At 47.4% G+C, this 22,612-nt stretch overlaps 2 protein-coding genes across 2 annotated transcripts in view; one reads left to right on the plus strand and one right to left on the minus strand.

Moving 5' to 3' along the window:
* Positions 1-5,228, plus strand: part of LOC140903942 (beta-1,4 N-acetylgalactosaminyltransferase 2) — a 71,912-nt gene extending 66,684 nt beyond the window's left edge. Inside the window, exons 10-11 of the mRNA XM_078850734.1 lie at positions 295-514; positions 3,840-5,228. Of these exons, the coding sequence (XP_078706860.1) occupies positions 295-514; positions 3,840-4,051 (432 nt within the window). The 3' untranslated portion in view covers positions 4,052-5,228. The remainder of the gene's footprint in view (positions 1-294; positions 515-3,839) is intronic.
* A 7,337-nt stretch (positions 5,229-12,565) lies between these two features.
* Positions 12,566-22,612, minus strand: part of IGF2BP1 (insulin like growth factor 2 mRNA binding protein 1) — a 60,456-nt gene continuing 50,409 nt past the window's right edge. Inside the window, exons 11-15 of the mRNA XM_073325938.2 lie at positions 21,815-21,931; positions 20,912-20,986; positions 19,791-19,922; positions 19,006-19,119; positions 12,566-17,659 (exon numbers count right to left, since the gene is read on the minus strand). Coding sequence (XP_073182039.1) covers positions 17,567-17,659; positions 19,006-19,119; positions 19,791-19,922; positions 20,912-20,986; positions 21,815-21,931 — 531 coding nt within the window. The 3' untranslated portion in view covers positions 12,566-17,566. The remainder of the gene's footprint in view (positions 17,660-19,005; positions 19,120-19,790; positions 19,923-20,911; positions 20,987-21,814; positions 21,932-22,612) is intronic.

Raw genomic sequence — 22,612 nt, forward strand, 5'->3', positions numbered from 1 at the left:
GGAAACAACACTCCAGTTTCTGAGCTGATAAACACAGACAGTGGTATGAGGAACAAGAACGCGATGTCGTAGGGAATGAGCTCCAAGCAGCTCACAAGAACCTAGAAGCTATTGTAAACTGGGGCTTGTTCATGTTGAGATTCCCACTGTGCAGAACAGTAACAATGTTCAGGGGGTTGGGCCAGTCAATGGAAGGGCTTCTGTTGATGTCAGCGGATGTTAGCCCAGGCTTTGAGTCTGCCAGGAGATGAAAAGCGATAACTGAAAAACGTGGGTGATGGTCTTGCTCTCCAGGTTGGAGGCAGCGTGAATGGGAACACCTACAGTTTTCAGCTGCTCTATGATCAGGGTGACGACAGCGGCTGTCTGCATTTGAGATACGGCTCCTTCCACAAGTTGGAAGGGTTCCCCAACTGCGTGGTCACCAGTGGTGTGGTCAACTTCTTCCTGGCCCATACAGACAAAAGCAGACACGTCGGCTATGACCCTCTTCTGCAAAGAGTAGCTCATTCAGGTAAGCCACACGCTCTCTTTCTCCGAGTGCAGGCAAGCAAGCTCTCGGCAGGGCCGCCGACGGGGGGCGGGGGGGGCAATTGCCCAAGGGCCCGGGAGAGTAGAGCCCACGCCTCACACCCAAACTCCCTCCCATAGCCTGCACCCCGCACCCAAACCCCAGCCTGGTGAAAGTGAGTGAGGGTTGGGGAGAGTGAGCGACGGGGGGGAGATGGAGTGAGCGGGGTGTTGGAGAAGGGGCAGGGCAGGGGCGTGGCCTCAGGGAAGGGGCAGGGGCTGGGCAAGGGTCTTTGGGGTTGCGCAATTAGACAGTTGGCAACTCCACCGGCGGGCATGTGGAAGCCCTGGCCATGCCAAGAGAGCGCGCCCAGCAGCGCAGTCAGCAGCTCACTGGGTACCAGCCAGCACAGGCGCAGCACCGCCCAAATGTCAGGCGGACCACGTCCACGCTGGCGTGGCTTGTGCGATTGTGGGGGCCCACTGACTGTTCTGCCCTGGGGCCCGGCATTGCTGTCGGCAGGCCTGGCTCTCGGTGTCTGCCGCTTGTGGCTTGCCCCACAGAAGCTTTCTCTCACGCTATCATGTTTGTCTTTTTCCTTCCTTTGTTTCAGTCTTGGGGCTTCCAGCTCTCTGCTTTCACTAATGCTGCTGAGGGGCCTCTCCCAGGGTTAGAACATGGACTAGGACGCCTGGGTTCTATTCCCAGCTCTCTGGTAGGCTCTGTGGGGGTATCCTCACTGTGGCTGGAAGGTATCATTCCTAGCTCGGGTAGACGTACCTGGGGTAGCTCTGACCAAGCTAGCACTCCTGTAACTTGGGCTGGCCTCCCGAGTCCATACCTAGGATCTCCAACAGATTGTACTTGGGCGGCTGGCCTTGGCCACGCTGTTTTCAGTGTGTGAGCTTGATCGGCGCTACTGTGTGCGAATCTCCCTGAGCAGGGAATTGCACCTCCCAGCTGCAGTGTAGAGGGCAAGTCCTATCCTGTCTCTGAGTCTTGGGAGGGGAGGGGCTTCTATGAAACAGAAGTGATAATGCTTAACTTTTGTAAAGAGCTTTTAGATCTCCTGACCTAAAATCCCACCGCTGGTTGGGTTAGATGCCCAACTCCCTTAAATTCCTTTGAAAATCCTACCCTAAAGTGTTTCAGCAAGTTAGATTAGACCTAGGGCTGCCTGTAACCATGGCTCCACGGAGAGTTCTGCTCTCTGCTTAATGCTCTGCAAAGACATGCTTCGATTTTAATTAGATGAAGAATGTAGAAAGCCCTGTGTTTAGGGACTAAAGTGCATCTGCATGGTAGGTAGGGCCCAGAAGGTTAGCTCAGGCAAAGGAGAAAGAAACGAAAAGGAGGTGAGAAGATGAAGCCAGGGCAGACCCATGTAGAGCAGAAGTGGGCAAACGACGGCCTGCAGGCCACATCCAGCCCATGGGACCGTCCTGTCCGGCCCCTGAGCTCCTGGCCCAGGAGGCTCACCCCCGGGCCCCCCACACATGCACAGCCATGCTGCTGCACGGGCAGCAGGGCTGCAAGCTCCTGCCGCTGAGCGGCATTGTGAGGGAGTTGGGTAGGGGATCCTGGGGGGCACTCAGGGGACAGGGAGCAGGGGGCAGTTAGGGGTGGGGGATCCCGGGGGGCATCAGGGAACAGGGGGCGGTTGGATGGGGCGGAGGTTATGGGGCAGTCAGGGGGCGGGGAACGGGGGGGTTGGATAGGGGGTGGGAGTCCTGGGCGGCCTGTCAAGGGGCGGTGGTGTGGATAGGTCGGGGCAGTCAGGGGACAGGGAGCAGGAGGGGGTTGGATAGGGGGTGGGATCCTGGAGGGGGTGGGGCACGGTTTGGGGCAGGGGGTCCCAGGAGGGGGCAGTCAGGGGACAAGGAGCAGAAGGGGTTGGATGGGTCAAGGGTTCCGAGGGGCACAGTCAGGGGGCGGGAAGTGGGAGGGGGCAAATAGGGGGTGGGGGCCAGGCTATTTGTGGGAGCACAGCCTTCCCTATCCAGCCCTCCATACAGTTTCGCATTCCGATGTGGCCCTTGGGCCAAAAAGTTTGCCCAGCCCTGCCCTAGGTAGTCCCCTTAAAGGGCCAGGTCTCCCTATGACACCCTGTTTCACAGCTAAACTAAATGGATGTTTGAAATAAAGCATTAGCAGCTGCTCTTGATTTTCTTAAAACATTTAATCATTAAACTTAAAATAGGCTAAATGATGTTTAATAACCCATACTTTTAACAACGAACATTGTGCAATGCATGATTGTATGTGTATTACTATAGTGTGCCAACAAAGACTGGAGACCCATTGCTCTAGGAGCTGTATAAGTATGTAGTAAGAAAAGTCCCTGCTTTGAAGAACTTGCAGTCTAAAATAGATGAGAGGCAGGAGGGGAGTTGGAAGCCCAGAGAGGTGAAGTAACTTGCCCAGGGTCACCAAGCAGGTGAGCGGCAGAGCTAGGTACTGAACTTAGGGGTAAAATCCTGGCTGCCTTGAAATCAAGAAAAAAACAACGAGGAGTCCTTGTGGCACCTTAGAGGCTAACAAATTTATTAGGGCATAAGCTTTCATGGGCTAGAACCCCCTTCATCAGGTGCATGGAGTGGAAAATACAATAGGCAGGTGTAAAAACACGGTACATGAAAAGATGGGAGTTGCCTTACCAAGTGGGAGGTCAGTCTAACAAGACAATTCAATTAACTGTAGGATACCAAGGGAGGAAAAATCACTTTTGTAGTGGTAATGAGAGTGGCCCATTTCAAACAGTTGACAAGAAGGTGTGAGTAAGAGTAGGAGGAAATTAGTATGGGGGAAATTAGGTTTTGTAATGACTGAACCACTCCCAGTCTTTATTCAGGTCCAATTTGATGGTGTCCAGTTTGCAAATTAATTCCAGTTCTGCAGTTTCACACTGGAGTCTGTTTTTGAAGTTTTTTTTTTATTTTTATTTTTTTAAGAATTGCCACTTTTAAGTCTGTTATTGAGTGACCAGGGAGATTGAAGTGTATTCCTACTGGTTTTTGAATATTATAATTCCTGATGTCAGATTTGTGTCCATTTATTCTTTTGCGTAGAGACTGTCTGATTTGGCCAGTGTACATGGCAGAGGGGCATTGCTGGCACATGATGGCATATATACACATTGGTAGACGTGTAGGTGAACAAGCCCCTGATGGTGTGGCTGATGTGGTTAGGTCCTATGATGGTGTCCCTTGAATGGTTAGGTCCTATGATGGTGTCCCTTGAACAGAGCCTTGTAAAATAATTTCACAGCTGTTCTCGGGGAAACGCAGGGTCGCTTAACTTTGCTTTTACATTTTTTTTGCCTCTCCAGAATTTTTCATGGATGGACTGGGCATCTTGCTTGTCGGTTCCTGCAGCGATGTTTCTATCGGTCACCAAGCACATAATCCCGCATCTGATCCCAACCTGACTAAGGTAGAAGACCAATATAAAAGGTTCCGAACCAACACCAAAGCACAGGTGCAATTTAAGCTATCTTTGCACTACTTCAAAAACCAACTGAAATGCTACTCAGCAAGATAACCCTTTTACCCTGCCGTGTGCAATTCCTACGGTAACCTCCCTGATGCCCACGGCAGGAGTATGCTCTGGGCTTCAGCCTAATTGCCTTATTTATGCCACACTGGATGCCTTCCTTTTGCACCTACCTTTCTATAAAAACTTTTTAATGGGCTGAATTTGGGATTCTGGAATCTCTTGGCCCAAACTTGAAATGGACAACAGAGTCATGTGTGTTATCTGCATTCGGGTCCTGCTACAGGCCTTGCAATGGTGTTTTCTTCGTTGCAAAGTTTCTCTGATTATAGGGTGAGACAGTTTGTCTAATAATGAGCCAGATTCATCATGGCCTTGCACTGTATTCTTTCCAGCCAGTGCAGAGTGAAGGGGGGCGGGGTAGAATTCCTACTGATTTGATCTGGTAGCACTCCCCATTATTCCTGCATTTGAATGGATTAACAGGGATGCCCAGGTTGTGACGTCCTTCTTGGAAGAGTAACTGGAATGAGTGTTCTCAAGTCGAGTGCCAGAAGCACAATGACTTTCATGTATAGACTGAAGTGCTTGGTTTATCCTAAATGGAGTTAGTATGTTCCCTATGCAATATCTGTTGAGAACTTCTTATGGTTACTCCTTACTTAAAGACCCGAGTGGGGATGTTGGAAATCTGGTTTAGTTAAGAAGCTTTCACTTAAGAAGAGAAAAATGCAAACTCTCCTAACCGTCCTGCCTGAATGCAGTCCACATTCATGTGATCTGAGTTCTTTTCATCTGCTAGCTCATGGCCTATGTGAAATGGTGGAGTTCAGTTCCTAGCGGGCAGCTAACCACAGCATCAAAAACACCCCACCATTACCACAGTGGTGGGACGTGGATACTAATCTGAGACAAGAAGTAAATGCCACAAGCAGACTATGGGTCTTACGCATCATGGCCCCATATTTCTGACAAGATGAGAGAACTTGGCCTTGGTATAAAATGTTCTGATATTGGTTAGGGAAATCACCTAGCTTTGATTTTTTTGCTCAGCTGTTTTGTTAGCTCCTCTCTGGCTGTCCTGAGCCCCTGTGAGCTCACTGGGGTAGGGGCTCTCTCTGTTATGATTGGACAACACCTACCGTGATCAGGGTTCCTTTACACCACTGTTGTGATGTGGATAATTAAAATATCTTGAGTTGAACATTGACTTAAAAGGAAGTTTCCTTGTGGTTCTGAAAAGTCCTTCTATCCATTCACGCAAGAGCTGAAATTCTTTGTGCTCTGTCTCCCCCGGTGGTGACACTGAGAGCTTTCTACATAATGGTGATTAAAGGAATTTTTTAGTACACTTACTAGCCTTTTTATAATTAGGTAAGAGATTGTGTATTCTCAATGCTGCAGTGTTCTTCTTAAAAGTATTTAAGGTGGGTGTTTTAAAAGCTACCATAAAAAGAAAAGGGCCCTGCGTGAAAGCCGGTCCGTACTGCTGTCTGAGAGTCCTGCTGTGTAGTGCAGTCGAGGTGCATAATGATACCTCGATTCTATCGACGGCTTTAGTTGTGGCAGCAGAATACAAAGCACTAAGTTAATACGGTTAGGGAGGAGTCCTGTACCTACTTGCTCCAGTTTTTAAATTTGAATGGCTGCCACGGTCAGATCCCTCGGATTCACTTTATTACTGGAGCTCCAACCGAGATCACAGATTTAGGGCCTCATTTTGCTAGACTCTGTACATATGCATGGTGTGAGACCATCTCTGCCTATGGAGCTTACAATCTAGGTGGAGAAGACTGGGTGGGAGAAAGGCAGCGTTACTGCGGGAGAACTTCGATGACCATGAGTGTCTGAATTTTTGCCAACACTAATGTTCTTGGAAGGCACAGAAACACCAATGACTTTGGGTGACGCAGTGAAGGCTCCATTTCTAAAGGGCCTACTTTTTTAGAGAGTGGGTGCTCAGCGCTTTCTGAAAACCAGGCCCCTTGAAGATGCCTTCCACAGCAGGCCCTCAACTCATTAGCCACTTCTCTCTTTGTACTGCAGTAGCACCTGGAAATCCCAGCTCTGACTGGCCCTTTAGGGTGCTAGGCACTGCCCAGGAAAGTCTCTGCTAAGCTTTTGTTCTGAGAGTATTTGCTCCCCAAACCCTATCATCTGAACCCCTGCATTATCTAAATCCCTTCCTCATCTCTCATTTGGGGGGAGAGGGGGAAGAGGAGATAAGGAAAATCAAGAGGTGCATATAATAGAGGAGAGCGCTGGCCAGGACTCGGATGCAGCTGTGCTCCCAGCTGTGAGGGAGGTCACGTTGCTGCTGAATGGCTCCTGCCACAGTGCAGGGAGTCTCTGCAGCCCTGCTGTCATGGGAGCAGGTGAGTGGAGCCAATCCCTGCAGGTGCATGGTGCAGGAAAGGCTGCAGTCCTGGCACAGCAGAATACTGGCCAGGGGATTCTGCTCTGCCCTGCATCTTCCACCTGCAGGGATTGGGTGGCCCTGGCCCTGCGGCAGTGCCAGGAACCCTCTGCAGCCCCACTGTCATGGGAGTGGGTGAACAGGGCAGAGCAGAGACCCCTGGCCTGGACAGCAAGGAGTCTGCCATGTGGAAGGCTGCTGAACGACACCTGCCTTCTCAATTATCTCAATTCCTGACGGGCTAAATCAAATCCGAGTCAGAATCATAGAATATCAGGGGTGGAAGGAAACTCAGGAGGTCATCTAGTCCAACCCCCTGCTCAAAGCAGGAGCAATCCCCAAATTCATCACTCTCAAATAAGCATTTAATGAAAGAAAATCATTTAACTATTTGTGTCTGAGCCAAAAGCAAGGATAGGCTACATTTGTCAGATACATTTGTTGAGTTACTTGTTCCGCTGCAATGAAATGTTCTACAATGGTCTTCACCTAAGGTGTTACATCTAGGCTGAGCTTCAGCAAGGTGCTTAAGCCAGGGGCAGGCAAACTTTTTGGCCTGAGGACCACATCGGGGAATAGAAATTGTATGCCATTCAGATAATCGGGAGTATACTGTATTCAGTAACAAAGCTGTAATGCTGCAGAGAGTCCAGTGAGGCATGCAGGTCTGCTAAGTCTGTGCCTTGAGTTATATTAGCACCCACCCATCTACACCTCAGCATCGCTGACCTCTTTGTTTCTCCTCAGAATGGAGATAAATACACACATGTGCAGTGTAATTTTTTTTTTTTTGCTTTATTTTTAAAAATGAAACAGTGGAGTAAAGAGGTTTGTGGCAAAACCTAGCTGGAAGAAAAATGGAGCCCACGTCCATCCACAATCACAACTCCAGATCTGAGCCAACTAACCTGCCTCACAAAAGTACAAGGTAAAGAACATGGAGCAGAAGGGGAAAGGGGAGTAGAGAGAAAATAAACAATCAACCGAAGGGAGGAAAAATATCATTACAGTCAAGTACAACTTTTTGATGAATAGTCTGAAATTGCATTGGATCAGTGACGCGGGGGCGGGGGGAAAGCAGCACTTTGTTCCACACACTTGTTTGAATAAATCCATCAGGTGGACAAGCTATTCCCCATGTCCCCCAATATCAAGCATGAGGGAGTACAGAACAACATGGCAGCTGACTGGGGATTTCAAAACCAGGATAACTGCAATATGCATTAGTTTTACCTCTCTATATGCACATCTGTGTATTGAACTGTCCTAAGCTTCAGATGATCATGTAAGAAGTCACTTTAGTCACACAATCCATTCCTGTTTGGTTGTTACTTTTATAATGCAGACCTGATTGCTTTATCGTTAACCCACGCTGAGCACTGGTAAAAAGGAATCATCCAGATTTCATACCACTTAAAAATACTTCCCCACTTTAAAGGCATACCATCTGGATGCCGCTAAAGCAATGTGGTCCGAATGGCAATTGAATGCCAGTCTATGCAAAAGTGACCAGTCATCACACGAACAAAGCGTCCGCTGAGACAGAGGAGCGGAGAGAAGTTGTACTGCTGACAGAAGTAAATATCAAAGTTAAAAAGAAAAAAAAAAGTAATGGAATATTGAGCATTTTAAAAAAATTAGTCACAACTGAACAATTTAGCACTGCTGAGGTTTGGAACTTTTACAACGAATGAACACATTAAAGTGAAAAGAAAGCCCATACATTCTATTATTTTTTTTAAAAAACATTTTTTCTTTGGAAAAAGAGAGTAATTTTTTCCTCTACACTACCGCATGTGGAGTTGCCACTACCTATTTTATTCTATTGTCACTAAGAGGTAGATAAACAAAAATGAATTGGTTATATAAGGTCATGTCCCCTTGTTTGACATGCAGGAAGCTAACGGGCACGGGCTGTTTAAGGATAGCTGGAGGCTTCACAGAGGGGAGGAGTGGGATTAATCAATGTGGAGTGAAACTGCAGATCTGTAGGTTTTGTACTTCACTGGAACAGATCTGATTAAAGGGACAGTGTCTTTTCTTTATTTTGAAATGGGGAAGAAATTCATCCTTAAAGCCAGGGGAGATTATTTTGGGATGAATTGGATGCATCGTTAAAAAGCATAACTTCCTTAACTCTTTTAACACACACTAAATAATTTTGTAAAGACCCACTCTGCCCCAATTTATAGGCCATGCAGTTCTGTTAATTTCCCAGGATGTTAAAGCTAAAGCGATTTTAGCTAAGAATCTAATTTGTGTTCCATTAATGATTTACTTTTTGCACTGTGGTCTGTTTGGCTGCTGTTTAGAATTAATTTAATTTTTCAGTTCCTTCCCAATCAGCACACTTGCTGCTGTTTGCAGGTGGGGAAATACAAATTTCCACAGGAATCTATAATTTAAAAAAGTATCCATGGAAACGGTTCTAGTTTGGCCAAATATTGCTTTTTGGGTCATAAAACCAACAGTGTGGGCCTGTGTTCACCTGACACCATCCCTTCAATCATTCACTGTTGAAGATCACCGCTCCTTTAACTGGTACACTGCACAGTTTACACCTTCCCCGCTGCCTTTGGGAATGGGGACACTCACCTCTGTGGTGAGAAGGCGACCGGGCTTTTTCTCCCCTCCCACAGGCCACTTTAAAAAACGGCCCAGCTTTGCCCACCGCCGCTCCTGCCATGTCACAAACAGACCGCATGTCCGAGAGGTATTAATCTTGAACAAAAATTTTAAAAATTCTGTAATGTACAATAAAGCAGCAGGGTTCAAATGCATATTTAAATTAGGGATGGGCCGACTTTTAAAGGGTTCTGATTATCACCCTTCTGGCCGGATATCTATCTGAACCTCAGGGGCACGAATGGCACCACGGCTCGTATGTCCTACCCTCCCCAGGCCTTGGCTCCCTCAAACCTGCTGTCTTTTTGACTCAGCAGGCTACTCCACCTTCTACTACCAGGTCTCTTCTAGGGAGTAGAGGGGTGGCACCTTCTCCCTCCTTCAGAGGAGAGCCTTAGCCCTACCTCTGATGCAGCAGGAGCCAAAGGATCAGCCGCTGGGTGTGTCTTACCCGCCACAGCACTGGATTTCAGAGGTTCTTGAGAGTGCCCGGGGGCAAAATCCCCATGAGTTTGGCGGGATCTGACGTACGTTGACTGGTCTCTTATATTTTACGGTGATGGGATAATCATCGCCCTCCAGAGAGGCTCCCATTGCACCAAAGCAGGCTTCCTAGTCAGATTCCTACAAACGAGACGCCTGTAGTGGAAAAGGAGGAGCCATCATCTGTTCTCCTGCTTCACCAGCAAGAAGATCCCACACTGACTGGGAGGGGTAGTAAACTGCCCAACCACGCTTCTCCCTCCAGGAAACCTACCGCTGCGGAGGTTGGAGGGAGACCCTTCTCTGAGCTTTCAGGAAAGGTTCTGTTCGGGGCTTATTTCTGAGCCTAGGCAAAGCTGCAGGGTGGATACGCCCATCCTCTCCCATCTATCATTCAAATCTTATTGTAAGGTTTGAGGTAGTTTGCACATGTAAATTTCAAGCTTGCAGCACCTGCATGTTCTCAGGAATAAAATGATTTGAGAGCCTCTCGCTTATTTCATTCGCTCTGTATTTTACAAACTACGACTTAAAAAAAGTGGGGGGCAAAGGGGGGGGCGGGCAGGGCTGATTCAACCGAATCACGGTGAATTTCTTTCTTCCTAAACAATACTGTAAGGGCCTGATCTGAAGCCCACTGCAGTCTTTATTGACTGCCAGTGAGTTCTGGATCAGAACTAAGGCTGCAATTTCCAAAGGAGTTAGGCATCCGGGCCAATATTTTCAAAAGTCACTCACCTTGACACTGGAAAGGGGTCTGATTTTAAGATAGTGCTGAGCCCCTGGCTTCTGAAGACTGGGTCTCCTTTAAAATGTCCCAGCTTGGACACCCAGTAATTGCAGCATCCAAACAATCACAAGTCGCTTCTGACAATTTTGGCCCTCGATTCCCTGGTAGGATTTGGACGCCCAACTCCTTTTACGCCTCCAAGCAAAACCCCAGCTGAAATTAACAGTAGCACTGCTGATATGTTCACAGGCCAACCGATTTGTTCATTCCTTCCAGACCGGTCTCGAGAAGAGAGTGAATTAGAGTTTCAAAAACATTATCTGTGCCCTCTCAGGAGCATACGTGTTTCACAGGACCGCACCGATTTCATTAAAAAGAAAAAAAAAGAAAAAAACCCAGAAAACCTCTCGGTTACTGTATGCTTAAAAAAAAGAAGAAAGTTCCAAAAAAATTTTAAAAAGCCTATGATGTGTGTCCCATTTCACGGGAACAGTAAAGCAAATCCTGTATTTGTTTTTTAAAAAAATTAAATTAAAAAAAGTCTTCAACTGTCTCATACCAAGTCTGCGTTTCTGATATTTTTTTCCCCAGGATGTAAAAATCATCAAAATATTTGGAGCTAAACATTAAAAAAAAAGACTTTTCTCATACTATATTACTAATGTTTACGGGTTTTTTCTTGCTAAAAAACCAAAACCAAACCAAAATCTAATGCCCAGGAAACATAAAATGTAGCTTAGAGGCAGTTTCTTTTTAATATTTACACTGAATTTGAGTCTCTTAACTCCTTAAAAACCTTCCAAGTATGTCAGTTTGGTTAGGTTGCAATTATCACTGCCAGCAAAGGAGCACATCATCCGCCATAGCTACTCAACCATAGCTATGTGTTTTTAATTGCCGAGAAAGTGTTCAGAGCTCAGAAGAGAAAAATAACTGCGCATGCTGGTTTAGTCATTTTTGCCCCTTGCTGAATGGCATGACAAGATTACGATAGCGCTAGGTAGGTGAACCAAAAAATATTGTGTTGTTTTAGTTACTGCTAATAATAATACTTTGCACTCTATATGGCACTGAGGATTGCAAAGTGCTTCAAAAAGATTAATTTGTTAATCCTCACAACAGCCCTGTGAGGTAGGTATCATTATACCCATTCCACAGATGGGTAAACCGAGGCACAGAGAAGTGGATTTTTTTTTTTTTTGCCCCTAAGCCACAAAGCAAGCGACAGCGCTGGGCACAGAAGCCTGTCTTCTAACCACTAGACTGCACTGCTTCCCTAATTTAAATTCTACACCTTGAAGCTACCTAATGCATTACAGCCTCCCCTGTCCTCCGGAATGAACCCAAATTCTGTCCCACTTTTTATTCCCCTCAAGTTTAAAACCCAGGGAACGTTTTCAGACCCTTTGAAAAGGATCTACAGGAACCAAACCAACCAATTTCCCTTAGTCGAGGAAATGTGCATGCTGGAGAAACTCTGCTGCTTCTGCTATCATCAAAATGAGGTGCCAGCTCAGAAGAGACGAGGCATTTCTCTGCTCCTCACCCTGTCCAAAGCCAGCCCTGGCTCTACAGAGGATGATGCTCTTGGTAATGCTTCCCTTTTGATTTCAAGCCTAAAGATCCTGCCACTTAACAAGGGTTTGCCTCCAGGGCTTCCGGTGCCTGTTGAACTATAATAGGCCTGTTGAGAAATTGTTCACGTTTCTTTTTAATTCTTGGTGGACTAGAAATTTATTTGCATCATCGGATCCCTTTTACTTGTTATTCATTTCGGACTGGCTCAAAGCTCAGCCAAGTCTTCCATTGACTTCGCTGGGCTTTGCAGCTGGTCCATACAAAGGGCTCCTTGCATAATGCTGTCGTCTAGGCTGGTGCCAGAGAACTACAGTAGGTGAACAGTACAAGAATCTGCACAGAACAGGCCTGTTGCTTATGGGGAATAACTTCACTGATACTCAAAGCAACTCTGCACTGGGAGACCTAGCTCTCTCTGATTCCTTAAACAGGTGCCTAAGTCCCATCAAAGTCAATAGGACTGAAGCCTGTGTAAGTGCTTTCCTGAATCAGGGCCTCAGGGAGGAGATAAGTGATTTGCGTAAGTCCACAGAGTAGAAACAGAATTCAAACTCAGGACATCCTAGCTCCCTGGCCTGTCCAGAAACTACTAGGCAATGCTGCCTTCCTTAATGGAAACAATGTTATTTCTAAAGCATTGATCCCAGCAGCCTCTTAGCACCAGAGTAATCACAACCGATCGGTGACAAAGATGCCCCCTTGAGCACACAGAAACAGTATTAAAATGGTGCAATGCTTCTGAACATTTTATGGGGCTAGGCCTGTATTATGGAAAATACCAGAGGTTTCCACTGAATAATCAAACTCTGGGTAAGTGGCAGGACCCCCTCAATAGAACACTGCAACAATCAGATTTACAGTACTGTGGGTTTGTTTGTTTTTTCTCTCGATGATACAGTTTGAACCAGTTATCAAAAATGCTTGCTGTTGGAAAATACAATTCACCGATGTCTGAATAAACTGTTCTGTGAAAGTCTGTAAAAAGTAGCGAGCCAGAGATTTAAAGAAGTAGGAAACCGTTTTTCATAGGACAAGATGACAAATGTAGTTAAAAGAAAAAAAAAATCAAATCAACTGCATCAACCTGAAATCTATTCCACTTCTTTCCTACCACGTCTTGTAACCTTCTGCCCTCAGAGGAGACAGGTGCAAGGTGTCAGAAATTAAAACCTTGACTACCCAAACCTTCCAGAGATAAAAAGGAGAATTAGCATCCTGCTTTCTCCTTACTTGCGCTTTGGAACGTGTCACCCATTCAAGGGGGATTTTTAACTCCCGGTTTGTTTGTTTGACATTTCCTGTCTCTACAGAAAAAGGGTCATTACTTCTTTAAAGCTGCAAACATTTAGGGGCTCAATCCAGCGTTCTTCACGCACCCAGAATTCCCACTGAGTTTTGGGGGCACGGGACGCAGGTTCAGCCTCTTTAGAATTGATTTTACCACCACAGATCTTTTAACATGACATTCTAAAAAAAGGGTTAATTCTTGCAGGTACAATAAAAAGTAGCAAGATGTGATTAAAAATGTGAACCTTTCTAATAGTGATAGCTGGGTTCACATCTCTCTCTCTTTATTTTTTTTCCTTGCTGTCTGCATGTATAAAATTTCAGCTCCCATTTCTCTCTCTCTTTTTAATTATTTGTTTATCCTCGGTAAAACTGAGGCAATCTCTGTAAAATACTTAAAGCATCATAGTGGAGAAGATGGTCTGACGCTGCCTATTTAGATACTGGAGGCGGATCCATTTGGGTTGGTTAGTGAAGTATTTAGATTACTTGGAATTACCACACAGCGGGCCAATTCATGAAACATACCAGCCAGCGCCTCCGCATGACATATTTCATTGCTGATTTCAATGGCTAGGAATTATTGCTTGATAGCAAATCCATTCTACTCTCTTTCCCTTTCGTGAAATGTTTCTAATCTAAGGCTCTTTAACAGTTTGGGGATCTGATAAGAGTTGGGTTAAGCGTGAACTTTATTCCAAGGGCTAGATTAAAAAAAGAAAAGAAAAATCCTAATCAAAAAGTTGGTGGGTTCTAACGATCAAAATCCTTGATGAATTTCTACAGCCAATCACTTGCATCACGGTGAAATTAACCACCCCGCTTTAAAAGGCCAAAAATTAGCTGCTGCCATCTTTTCCACTATGTCTGAAATTTCTGTCGTTCTCAATAGAGAGCTCATAACACTCTGTTACCTGCACATAACTCCTGGCTCATAAGAAATTATGAAACGTAACTTCTCTTTTCATTAAAAAAATAAAATATTCAAGACTATCAGCTTTTATATAAAATATCAGCAAGCCCCAAAAACAAAACAAAAAACAATGGCTGAGGTAACTTCATACCTTGAGGTAGCTTTTTTTCTTTTCTTTTCTTACCTTTTTTTTTTCTCCTTGTTGCTAAAACACACAGCAATACCTGACTTTCCCCACATCTTGTTGTTGCAATGTTTAAAGGACAGTAACTGCTTGTATGTTCCCTTTATCAAAACTAGCAAGCATCCCTGCAGCTGCGTAATCCAAATTCAAAGACGGTCATAACTCAGGCTACGTCTACAGTATGCGATAGCAGCTTATGTAGCCAGACCTGGGCTAGCATCGATCTAGCTAGCATGATGAAAAAGAGCAATGAAGATAGGGGGCCGTGGACTTCAGTGTGGTCACCCTTGGTACGTCCTTGCATTGCTAGCCTGTGCCACTGAATCTTCACTGCTATTTTTAGCTGTGCTAGCTAGATTGAAGCTAGCGTGGGCACGGCAATCCATGCTGCAGTCACACCTCTGATTGCAGTGTAGCTATAACCTAAGCAAGATGTACAAAGGAATGCACCGGCAGAACAAAAGGTCTGGTCTCCCCTACAAAAACAAATCAATGCAAGGGTGGTTCCCGGCTCGCTTCTCGGAGCCTAGATAGATCACTGAATTCCAATATCCCACCCGTCCTCTGGCTACACAGGCAGAGGGTGTTCTCAGTTATACTCCGCTTCTCCCAATTCTCCATGCCCTGCACTTCATGAAGACTCTTACGTCAGGGCAGAATCGGTGTAAAATGCTACCAGGTCAGAGCGGCCGCATTGATGCGATTGCACAAGGGCCTAAGGCAACGGAATGCCAGGCCCGCTGACTCCCGTGGAATTAACTCTGCTTTTCCACCGGCATTACGGAGCGCAGAGTTGTAGACCTTAAGTTAAACAACAGACTTCCATGGAGCGTCTCTGGATTTACCCTGGAGTCACGGAAAGCAGGAGCTGACCCCTATAAATCCTCCTGCTTCTCTGGAAGTCACTTCCACCTGACCTCAATGGTGCAGGATTGGGCCTGAAGGCTGCCTATCCCAGCTGGTTCAGTGCTGTATGGGTGAAGGGTAAAGCAGCACTTCAGGGGCTGCTTTCAGCTAAGCCAGCTTGAGGGATCCATGCCTAGGGAAGACGAGACCTTGCCCTGTGTCTAAGATGCCATCACAGCAGTTACTGTCCCTTCCAAATACTCATATAAAAATCATTAAAATATATTTAAAATATAAAAATCCACATAAGAGTGACTGGATTCAGTAACCATATTACATTCTTTTGACGTATATATTTGGTTTTGTCTCATGAAAACAAGGTATTTTTTACTGCAGAAAAGTTTTGCTTGCGGGTTTACATTTTTATTTTTGTTTAAATGTGCTGAATTTCAGGAATTCCCCCACCACCTAGAGAGGATAAAGGGAAAAGTAAAAGACAAATAACCCCAGGAGAGTTTATTTGAATTGGGATCCTTGTTCCTAGTTAGCTGCTAAACCTTCCCTGGGTGTTTTCAAAGATTCTGTCCTTTTCTGTTTAGGCTGCAATTTTCAGAGGCCAGTAGGAATTGGGTGCTCAAATCCCGTGGGATGCCTGCTGTCTGCAGTGAGGTGAGCAGGTGCCTGATGATAATAATACTAATACTTAGATTTTATCAGCAGTAGATGTCAAAGCATTTACAAGAGGAGGTAAGCATCATTATCCCCACTTGTAGATGGGGAAACTGAGGCACAAACACTTCCCCAAGAACACCCACCAGGCTACTGGCAGAGTGGGGAATAGAACAGGGGTTCTCACCCTTTTTCTTTCTAGGCCCCCTCAACATGCTATAAAAACTCCATGGCTCACCTGTGCCACAACAACTGGTTTTCTGCATATGAAACCCAAAGCTAGTGTTTGGGTGTAACAAGCAGGGCACAGGGGGCCCCATGAAGCTAAGTTGCTCAGGCTTCGGCTTCAGCCCCAAGTGGTGGGGCTCAGGGCACCAGGCTTCTGCCCCATTTGGCTTTCCACCCTGGGCCCCAGCAAGTCTAACGCTGGCCCTGCTCAGCGGACCCCTGAAACCTGCTCGGCGGACCCCTGAAACCTGCTCGGCGGACCCCTAGAGAGCCCCGGACCCCTGGTTGAGAACTGCTGGAATAGAATACAAGCGTCCTGTCTTAGTGCTGCCACTAGACAGTACTGCCTCCCAGGCATGAGCCTGTCCATTCATTTCTGTAAGAGCTTCCAGTTTTTGGCCTCTCTTGAGGTGTGAAGCCCTGCCTTCAGTTGAACACGTGACACTCTCAGGGTTGGTTAAAAATCCTGGCCTTAGTTTTTTTTTAAAAAATAAGATGATTATTAAATAGAGGAAGGTTTAATCATATTTCCTACAAAGCAATTTTTTTGGGGGGGGGCGGGGGTTCATTGTTTAAAAGAGGGAGGGACCTCAGATGATTTCATTCTTGTGAATAGTGTTGCTTGGTAGGATGGGGCATCATGCCTGGTTCTTTCCAGTGCTGATCACCCAGAAAGGTTACTGTTTAGGTTTGCCTGTGCTAGGTTAGCCTTGGCATTTCTCCCCAATTCTGCAATCATTTCATAGGCTTAATTTAAAAAAAAACACCAAAAACAAACAAACAAACATACATACATCCTGGAAAAAATAGCTGCTCTCCTGTCTTATAAGGCTTTGCAAAGTCATTGCACTGAGTTTGATACACAATGGAAGAGTTTTCTCTCCTCCATCACGTTCTCAGATATTCTAAGTGCAGGGTTCCCGTGTTATCCAAGTCCATTTTGTTCTAAGACCTTCACCCACGCTGGATTTTATTGTGAATGGGAGTAGGAGAGTAGGAACCATCCTATCTGCTGGAATTTCTAAAATCAGCACTAAGAAAAGTTACTTTGCTCTAGGATTTTTTTTTCTTTTTTTTTTTTTTTTTTTTAAATCAGTCTGATTTCTACGTGTAACATGATGGCCAGAAAGCAGCACCCTGGACTGGCCCGCAAAAGTCAACTTAAATGAGCATCTAGGTTGCATCTGCTGCAGTGCAGGGTGGCGGGAGGGGGACGGACTGTTTCCAATTTTAATTGCTACGCGCTAGATTCACTGCAGGGCTGCAGCAAGGGATGGTGGAACCTCCGTTGCTAGGCGCTGGCCAATCACAGCAGCAAGAGGGTGTTGGGGGGGTGACACACCACAGCACATGTTGCCTCATTTAAGCAGCCTTTGCGGCCTAGAGGTTGTTTAGCTAATTGATCAAGTTTTTTCTTTTTTCTTTTTTTTTTTTTTTTAAATGTAGACATCTACCTTGGAAGCCAATCAAACTGCCTTTTAATCTCAATCTGGTCATGAAAAGTCATCGTCTGTCTACGGTAACTGATTCCCAGCCACTCTTAAGCCCGGCATCGACTCATTCGTTTTCCACTTTTTGTCACAGTCGTTGCGCGCTAACCGCTCTTATTTCCGCCGCGCTTGCGTCTGGCCGCTCTGTCCCTTCTGATGCTGCTGTTTCACCTGGGCCAGGATATCGCGTATCTTGCGCTGCGCCATCTGGGAGAAGAGGAGCCGGGGCGGGAGTTAGCAATAGGCAGTGTGGTCGAGCGCTCAGAGGGCGGGACTGGGCATTCGAAGACCTGCCTCAGTGCACTTCATTGCTCTCCGCCCACCTTTTATCTATTTAGACCAGTGGTTCTCAAACTGTGAGTCAGGACCCCAAAGTGGGTCACGACCCCATTTTAATGGAGTCATCAGGGTTGGCGTTAGACTTGCTGGGGCCCAGGGCTGAAGCCTAAGCCCAAAACCCACCGCCCGGGGCCGAAGCTCGAGGGCTTCAGCCCTGGGTGTCAGGGCTCAGGCGTCAGTCCCCCCGCCTGGGGTCGTGTCATAATTTTTGTTGTCAGAAGGGGGTCCTGGTACAATGAAGTCTGAGAACCCCTGATTTAGACTAAGTTCTGGGGCAGAGCAGGGACTGTCTCTCACTCTACGTCTGTCCAGCACCTAGCACAATGGGGCGGTGATCCTGGCTGCTATAGTTGTACAGCAGGAGAGAGAGAGAGAGTGTCTGTGTGTGTGTTTGTTGTGGTTGCAGTTTGGAACGTAATATATTTTAATCCAGTGGTCTCCCACCTTCTTATGCCCAAGATCACTTTTTGAATTTAAGGGCAACCCAGGATCTACCCTGCCCCTTCCCTGAGGCCCTGCCTCGCTCACTCCATCCCCCCACCGCTCGCTCTCCCTCACCCTAACACACTTTCACTGGGCTGGGACAGGGGGTTGGGGTTCGGGAGTGGGTGCAGGCTCTGGGCTAGCTCTTTGGGGCTGAGACCATGTCCAGCCCATTGGTTGCACAGTGCTCGGCAGAAGGGGGCCTCGATCGTGATCGGACCCTCTGGGGCCTCTCCTAATACAATATTAAATAAACAAGTCTAGTTAAAATTCTCGCCCTTTCTTTGGCGCCTTCCAGCGGAGGATCTCCAAAGCACTTTACAACCATTACTGAGCTAAGCCTCAAAAAACTCTGCAGCTAGGTTCCATTATCTCTGTTTACACATGGGGAAACTGAGGCACAGAGTGGGGACGCAACCTGCTCACGGTCCCACAGGGAGTTAGTGGCAGAGAAAGAATGAGAACTCGGGGGTCGTGCAAAGTTCATAACTAATATCAATTCATTTCTTTAGGAACTTGTCTCTCCTGGGCTTAGCCTCTCTTGAGGCTCAAGGGTTCTCCCTGCTGGTGGTAGGTCTCTCCAATTGTAGGACCACAGACTACCCTGTCCTCTCCCCTCAGTGATGGTGCATGCAAGTTTACAAGTTCCCATCTGCCTCCTATGTTCTCTCCTCTTCCCCTCCTCCCTCCCAGCACAAGCCCTGCACAGGGAGAGATTCCAGTCTCTGTACCTGGCTGGCATAGAAGTGTCCAATGATTTTTACAATGACTTGCTCGTTCTCATCAGGCGTCTGGTCCCGCGGCACCACCACCTCTGCAGCCGTCAGATTCTGCAGTTCGTTGACCTACAGGAAAGCGGCAGAGCCCACCCGGTTACTGCACCGTTTCAGGAAGAAGAATTAAAAAAAAAAAAACCAAAAACCTGCCCCCCAGATTTTGCATTTCTCCAGCTGGCAAAAAATAATAATAAAAAAATCGCTCCCACCCACCACGCTGGGCTTTGCATGGAGCTCAGAGTGTGTGAGAGCTGCCCACCTCACAGGAGGACAGTAACCAGGCCTAGCTTGTGAAATCAAGGATGCTCACAGGCTGCCTTCGCCGACGGCCTCCTCTCTGCTTTGATAGGTGTCCAGGGGAGCAGCAATTGAACCTTGGATCTTGAGATAGCCCCGCCTCCTCTGTGGCCCTGCCCTTGCTCCATCCTCTCCTGTGGGTTACCAGCTGTTTCTTCCTTGCTCCTCACCTGACCCTCCTGCCTTCCACACTGGTATGTGGGCCAAGGGAAGAGAACAATCCCCTGCCAGGTCAGCAGAGGAGCTGGGAAACAAAAGCACCAGCAAAAAACCCCTCCAAGCAATAGTCTTGACCCAGGTCTGCCTCACAGCATCCCCTCCTCTCCTCCCGCAGTGACTGCTTCCTAGCCATGATAGCCAATCTTCAAAAGCTTCCACACCTGGGGATGAACCAGGCTCCTAACCCTGTCTCCCTGATTCTCTTTCTCCTTGTTTTCACTTACAGTTTTGCCTCCTTTTCCGATAACTCGCCCTGCAGCCGAAGCAGGGACCCTAATGTGCGTCTCCAGCTTTACTTCTTCTTTAGGCCCAAAAAAGTTTTCCTCCTTGAGTTTGCCGTAAATTCGTCCTTGTGCCTGTGAGAGGGGTTGGGGAAAGTGGTTAAACTCTGCTTGTGATCTCTGGATCCAAGGTAGTACTTCTCCTGGGGATTTTTTTCCCTCTGGTCTCGGGACACAAAGTTATTGATGGGGCCAGACCAACCTGAGATCTGGTTGCACTATTTCTAGAACAGTAACTGGGAGATTCGCCCTGTTGATACAGTCATGCAGCTCTCTAAGGCTGGGGGTTCTCAACTGGGTGGGCAAATAGGTGATGGGAGGTTTCCATGGGAGGGGGCTCCCACTAAAGAAAATGCGATCCCGGTAAGGAAATGGCTGAGAACCACTGCTTTAAGGGGCATTAAAAAAAAAGGCCTCAAGAAACAAAATATTAAGCTGCCCAAATACAATGGTGATGGGTGCCCATGTAAGAGAGGGAGCAACACTACACTCAGGAATGCCAGTGCCAGAATGCATGCCCACTCAGACTTCTTACCTGTTTTTACATAGTCATAGGAATGTAGCTGGAAGGGACCTTGAGCGGTCATCTAGTCCAGCCCCCTAAGCTGAGGCAGGACCAAGTGAACCTAAACCATCCCTGACTGGTGTCTGTCCAGCCTGTTCTTAGAAACTTCCAGTGATGGGGGTTCCACAGCCGCCCTAGGTTACCTCTTCCAGTGCTTAACCACCCTTATCATGAGAAAGTTTTTCTTAATATCTAACCTAAATCTCCCTTGCTGCAGATTAAGCCCATTACTTCTTGTCTTACCATCAGTGGACATGGAGAACACTTGATCACAGTCCTCGTTGTAACAAGCCCTTAACCTATTTGAAAACTCTAGTTTAAGTAATCTGTATTATTGCCCACCCCTAGGGTGCGGGTTTGCACACGTGTTCAAGCTTGGGAGAGCTGCACTGGTGAAAGTCACATGGGCACTAAGGTTCTGCACCAAGGCAGCTACCCCCTGGGCTAAAATTCTCATGCAGACAAGGCCTATGGGGATTGTAGTAATGAAGGAAGGAACCTTGAACTGAGCTTCTGGCGGTCCAGTGATTATAACCATGCGCACTTTGGAATCTGGTGTCTCGGGTGGCGCGATCTGAAAGGGAGAAGGGAGACAATTTTAACACAGGAGAGGAAAGCATTAGGGGGCAGGTGGTTTCCGTCCCGCCCCATGCCCAGCTTGCTATTGTTATTCTAGTCTTTTAAACAAAATGAAATGGCGGGAGATCCCAGTCTTGAGAACACCAAGCACGCAGGGCGAGCCATGCTAGCGAATTTCCGCCCGGATATAAAATCACAGTAGGATTGGGGAGGGAGGGGTGTGGGGTTCTAAACTGAATCGCCTCCTGAGTTATCCAGCTCAAGGGGCATAAGGGAGACAAGCAGAGACAGCCAATTGAAAAAAAAAATCGCTGGGAATTATACTTAAGCCAGGCAGGACTGGGTTGCTTCTGGCCACAAAGCATTTGGTCAGCTACTATAGGCTGGCAAAGAACAGAGAGGGCAACCCATTGCCATCTGGTGGCTCTCCAGAGATCTACATGCAACGAGTTTGCCAGATCTCAGCCCAGCTCCCAGCCAACAAAGTGTCCACATCACAGAAATCATCACCATGCCAGCGGGACTCAGCCGAGGCCAAGGACTGGATGGACGGTGGGGACTGAAAACGAAGGCAGCGAGGGTGCTGGGGGAAGCATGTAGTGTTGCGGCATCTCGTCCGGGGAGAAACCTTCAGAGCTGCTGGGCCAGCTTTTTTCCCCTGCCAGCACTAAAAGTATGTCCAGTTGTTTGCTCAGAGCTAACCTGTCAGAAGGGCTCATCGGGATCACCGGACCACTGGCTGCCTTCCTTGCAGCCGGTTGCATTTTACTTACTAACGGGAAATACCGTATGTGGCGACCGCAAAGCCGCCTTGGAAGGCTACCTTGATGGAGGCGCTCGCAAATCGGGAGAGCTGTTTAATGTGCTGGCCTTTCTTGCCGATGATCGCGCCGACTGCCTGAGCAGGGATGAAGACGTGCACCGTCTCTTGCTCTGGGGGCTGCGGGCAGAATGCTCAGTATTACCGTTAAGGGTCAAATTAAATTGGACGGATCCAAACAAAGCAAACTGCCTAACGTAATGGGCACAAAGCCAGCGGGGCTGCTAGATGGGCACTGCATGTCCTCAGGATCCATGGACCGTCTGTCTGCGGCTCGGGCTCACTGCAGACAGACACCCCGGGTGACAGCAGGGATCAAGCCCGGGACCTTCACCAGCGAGGGTCTACTCCTGCAAGGGGCTGAAAGCATACAGCACCTTCTGGGAGGAGACCTAACCACGAATTGGTAGTGGGCTCTTGTCTGTGTCGGTCGCCACTACAGGGAGACACAATCACAGACACTCAGCCCGCGATTTGCACTTCGTAAGAGCTGGATCCATACAGTCATTTCCCTGGTTGCAAAGAGCCCCGGGGAACCAGTGGCTGCTGGTCCTTCATGTTCTCTTCTTGGGAGGGGGGTCTGCCTTTCATCTCATGTCCCAGGTGTGCCGCAGCCAACTGGAGCCACTTGCCGTGTTACAAGGAAAGCACAGAGGCCAAACATACCAGTTTCGTCCCTTTTCGAAGGAGATCTCCAGACCGGGCACCCGAGCTACAAGGGAGTCCATGCCTGCTACAGCATGCCCAAGAGCCATGAGACTGGAGTTCAACCCATGTCTCAGATAGGAGCACTCCAAATTC

Source organism: Lepidochelys kempii, chromosome 27 (assembly GCF_965140285.1).
Source record: "Lepidochelys kempii isolate rLepKem1 chromosome 27, rLepKem1.hap1, whole genome shotgun sequence".
NCBI lineage: Eukaryota > Metazoa > Chordata > Testudines > Cheloniidae > Lepidochelys > Lepidochelys kempii.